Below are 3,548 nucleotides of genomic sequence, written 5' to 3'. Positions count from 1 at the left end.
CTGCCTTGATATTTCAAAAGAACTATGTGAAGGGAAAAGAAGCTATTAAAAAGTTGTGTGTTTTTGGTTTCCAGGTTTCCCTCTCAAAAAATATCCATATGAACTGATAATATTCTCAAGCAGGGATCGTTTAAGCTCAATACTTTGTGCTGAAGATGGATTTACAGTTTAAGCCATGTCATTGCTAAGGAAGACCAACATCACCCACTGATGAGTGGAAGCAAAAGGAGAAGCAATGTTAACATTACCCAGACCAACAAAGCCAACACAGAAACAATTGCTACAGATGCTTTTTCCATTAAGGTCTGTTTCCTCAAGGCCCCACTGCTCCTCTCCCCAGCTGAGGTTTCAGTATACCAGGCCAGGCCATAGACAAATTGGGACACAACTCCAAAACACAATATACTACCCATAGGAAGGAAGTCAGAGACTCGATTAGCTTCCAAATATTCCTGCTATAGAAATTAAATTGCCACAGTCTGCACACTGTAGTGTATAAACACAATCCTATCTTTATCACGAGCATTGCTATTTATGGGATTTTTTATTTATAGAGCAGGCAAAACCCAAAGAGAACAGAAATAACAGCAGAAACCTCAAAAACTAGGTTTAGATTACAAGCAGCATCGCCCAAGTGTACGTTTCAGTCTTCCCTGGAGAAGCACAAGGATTACTTACGGGGAGCTCCTTCTGCCATCTCTATGGCTGTAATGCCACATGACCAAAGATCACTCTGCACAGAGAGAGGGAGACCAGATGTTAGTTTACCCATTCAGACACTGAGAGAACTATTTACAGAGGCCCTGTAGGTGAGGCTGAAACCAAATACCACGGGTATTTAAACAAGACAAGCAACTTTTTCTTGCAACAGTATCATAAAATCCTACTTTTCATCTAATACATGTGTATATGCAGAAACAGACTCAGGTATTCTGACAGAGTGAGCACACAACCCTTTCTAATGACACAGAAAAATATGTTCACATGATGATGATGACAACGTAATACATCTGCCAGAAATCTAAGCCTGTGAAATAACAGGATTTTTTATATTCCCCTATTTACAAAGGACTGAACAAAGCCATTGCCAGGGTGTGTAGAGAGGCAGTTATAAAGGGAAAAGCTCAGCACAAATTTAAAGTAGCCAGAGAGGTCAAAAACTCTAAGAAAGGGTTCTCCAGATTCATAAACAACAAGCAGGAACAGAATGAATATACCGGTCCAGTGTTAAACAGGAGAGGTGAATTAGTCACCAACACCTCTGAAAGGGCAGAGGTTCTCAGCATTTACTTCTGGTCTGTCTTTAACTACAGACATTCCTTGCAGCCAAAACCAATGTTCCTCCCCTACCATCTCAGCTTTGCAAGAGTCCTTCAGTGGAAGCCTTGCAAGGTCTCACCCCTGGCCAGCACCTCTGGCTAGCAAGAGCCTGAAGAAGAGCCAGGAAGGCCAAACACAGGCAAGACACAGCAGAGTCCTGGCAAGAAACCAACTCCAGAGACTGACACAGCTTAATGGGCAACATACTGGAGGAGGCTGCTGTGAAAGAGAGCTGTTTTGAGCAAAGCAGACTTCATTTCTGGTCCTAACAGTGATTTTTTTAAAAAAAAAACTACTCAAAACTAAAGAGCAAATAAGCTCTTCATGTGCTACAAGCAGAGCAGCATTTCTAATGATTGCATTTTCAGACCCAGCAATCTTTCCTCTCAGTCCAAATCAGCCACTTAAGCTAAATTGCACAGCCTCTTACAAAATCTTTCAACAATGAATTTTTTGAGAGAGAGCACCCTACAGGCTCTATCAGGAACTATATACAGGTGTTTTCAGAGGCAGAAGTAGTTATTTTTCACATCACTACTGCATCAACAAATATTGAAGTGAGTTCTATTTTATTAGATCATTTATTAGCAACCATTCCTTACTCCTTCTGCAAATATATAAAGCATTATCTTTAGTACAATGAGAGGATGGAGGGAAAAAGCAATTAAATCAAGAGAAATAGGATCAATCTGATCCATCTTAGTCAAAAGGTACAAGAACACTGGTTCAAATAATCTGAGTTTAGACATACACAAACACAGTGAGAGCTAACACTACTGTCAGTCCCAGCAAATTGATATAATTGATATCCAGCTCTAAAATTCATTGTAATGCCTTAATCCCTGGCTTTCAGATACCCTTGTTGCTCTTGGCTAGAAACTGGAACTCTGCATTAGCCTAAGTGAAAAACTTTTTAAAAGCCTATTTTCACATTTTTTCTTTCTTTGTGCTTTCATTAAAGCAAGCTCAGAAGAACTTTTAAGATTACATGATGCCTTCACTAGATAAATTTCACTTTAAATACCTGATATTCTTAAGGGTAGTGCAAATACCATCAAGCCAATTACAGTTTTACAGTAATTAGATCTTTGGTTTGCAGCAAACTATGTAAAGCATGATCTTTGTTGAGAAATGCTGCAATAGATAAATTTTTATCAACATATACATGTATCCTGAAATCAGGAACAGTTTAGAGCTCCTTCTGTACTTTGCTGGATCTCCAGACGGTGGTTCTATTTAAGGCAACACCTAAAATGTATTGTTCTGGGTTACTACAATAACTGGGACATAGTCTAACACAATTTAAAGTACAATCATTATACAGACTGAGAACATGAATGTTTCCAGTGAAATAGTATTTTGCCTTCTCTGAGCACCTATAGAGCACCCTGAAGTCCTACACTCCTTACGTCTCAAAGCTACACAAGCAACACCAACTGCCAAGGGTGAAAACTGGACAGTATCCATACCTTGAGTTCCTGCAGTAAGACTGGAACTACACAAACTAGTTATTACTCCTACAAAGCATAAGGAGTCTCAAAAACTGCCGTGGATGTTCATACTGCAAGAGCATGTTTGGGTTTTTCCTATGAATAGGACTCTCTTACTCTGTAATCATACGTAGCATCTGGATTTTCATCACAGGCAATAACTTCTGGAGCCATCCAGTATGGAGTTCCAATAAAAGTGTTTCTCCTGCCAACGGTCCTGTCCAGCTGAGCACTCACACCGAAATCCACTGTGGGTGGGAAAAGAGGAATATAAAATAAGAAGGGAAAAATAATGCAGTGATTACTTCTGTAAAGTGATTTGGAAATAAAACCCTGTAGATGTTCCACGTGGGAGGACCATGCTGAGGAGAAAGATGATGATTAATCCTGAGGCAGCTGAGCCCTTGTGGTTCACACACAACGTGTTTGGGCCACAAGTGTCAACAGACAGAGGTATGACCACCTCTCCTGTACCTCTCGCTGCTCTGCATGGACAGAAGGGAGTGTGTGCTGGTTTGAGCTGAAGTAGAGTTAACTTTCTTCACAGAGGCTAATATGGGGCTATGTTTGGGTTTTGTGCAGAACACAGAGTTGATAATGCAGAGATGTTTTTGTTGTTGCTGAGCAGAGCTCACACAGAGCCAAGGCCTTTGCTGCTTCCCATACTGCCACACTGGCAAGGGAGTTGGGGGTACATGGGAGATTGGGAGGAGACACAGCTGGGACAGGTGACCCAAC

The 3,548-nt window shown here is 40.8% G+C and overlaps 1 protein-coding gene across 1 annotated transcript in view; it reads right to left on the bottom strand.

Annotated features, from left to right (window-relative positions):
* MAP4K4 (mitogen-activated protein kinase kinase kinase kinase 4) overlaps nucleotides 1-3,548 on the bottom strand; it is an 89,441-nt gene that overhangs the window by 50,240 nt on the left and 35,653 nt on the right. Inside the window, exons 5-6 of the mRNA XM_009082476.1 lie at nucleotides 2,928-3,058; nucleotides 679-733 (exon numbers count right to left, since the gene is read on the bottom strand). Of these exons, the coding sequence (XP_009080724.1) occupies nucleotides 679-733; nucleotides 2,928-3,058 (186 nt within the window). The remainder of the gene's footprint in view (nucleotides 1-678; nucleotides 734-2,927; nucleotides 3,059-3,548) is intronic.

The sequence above is a fragment of the Acanthisitta chloris genome, unplaced genomic scaffold, assembly GCF_000695815.1.
Source record: "Acanthisitta chloris isolate BGI_N310 unplaced genomic scaffold, ASM69581v1 scaffold3549, whole genome shotgun sequence".
Lineage (NCBI taxonomy): Eukaryota > Metazoa > Chordata > Aves > Passeriformes > Acanthisittidae > Acanthisitta > Acanthisitta chloris.
This window is presented reverse-complemented; position numbering and strand designations above follow the sequence as displayed.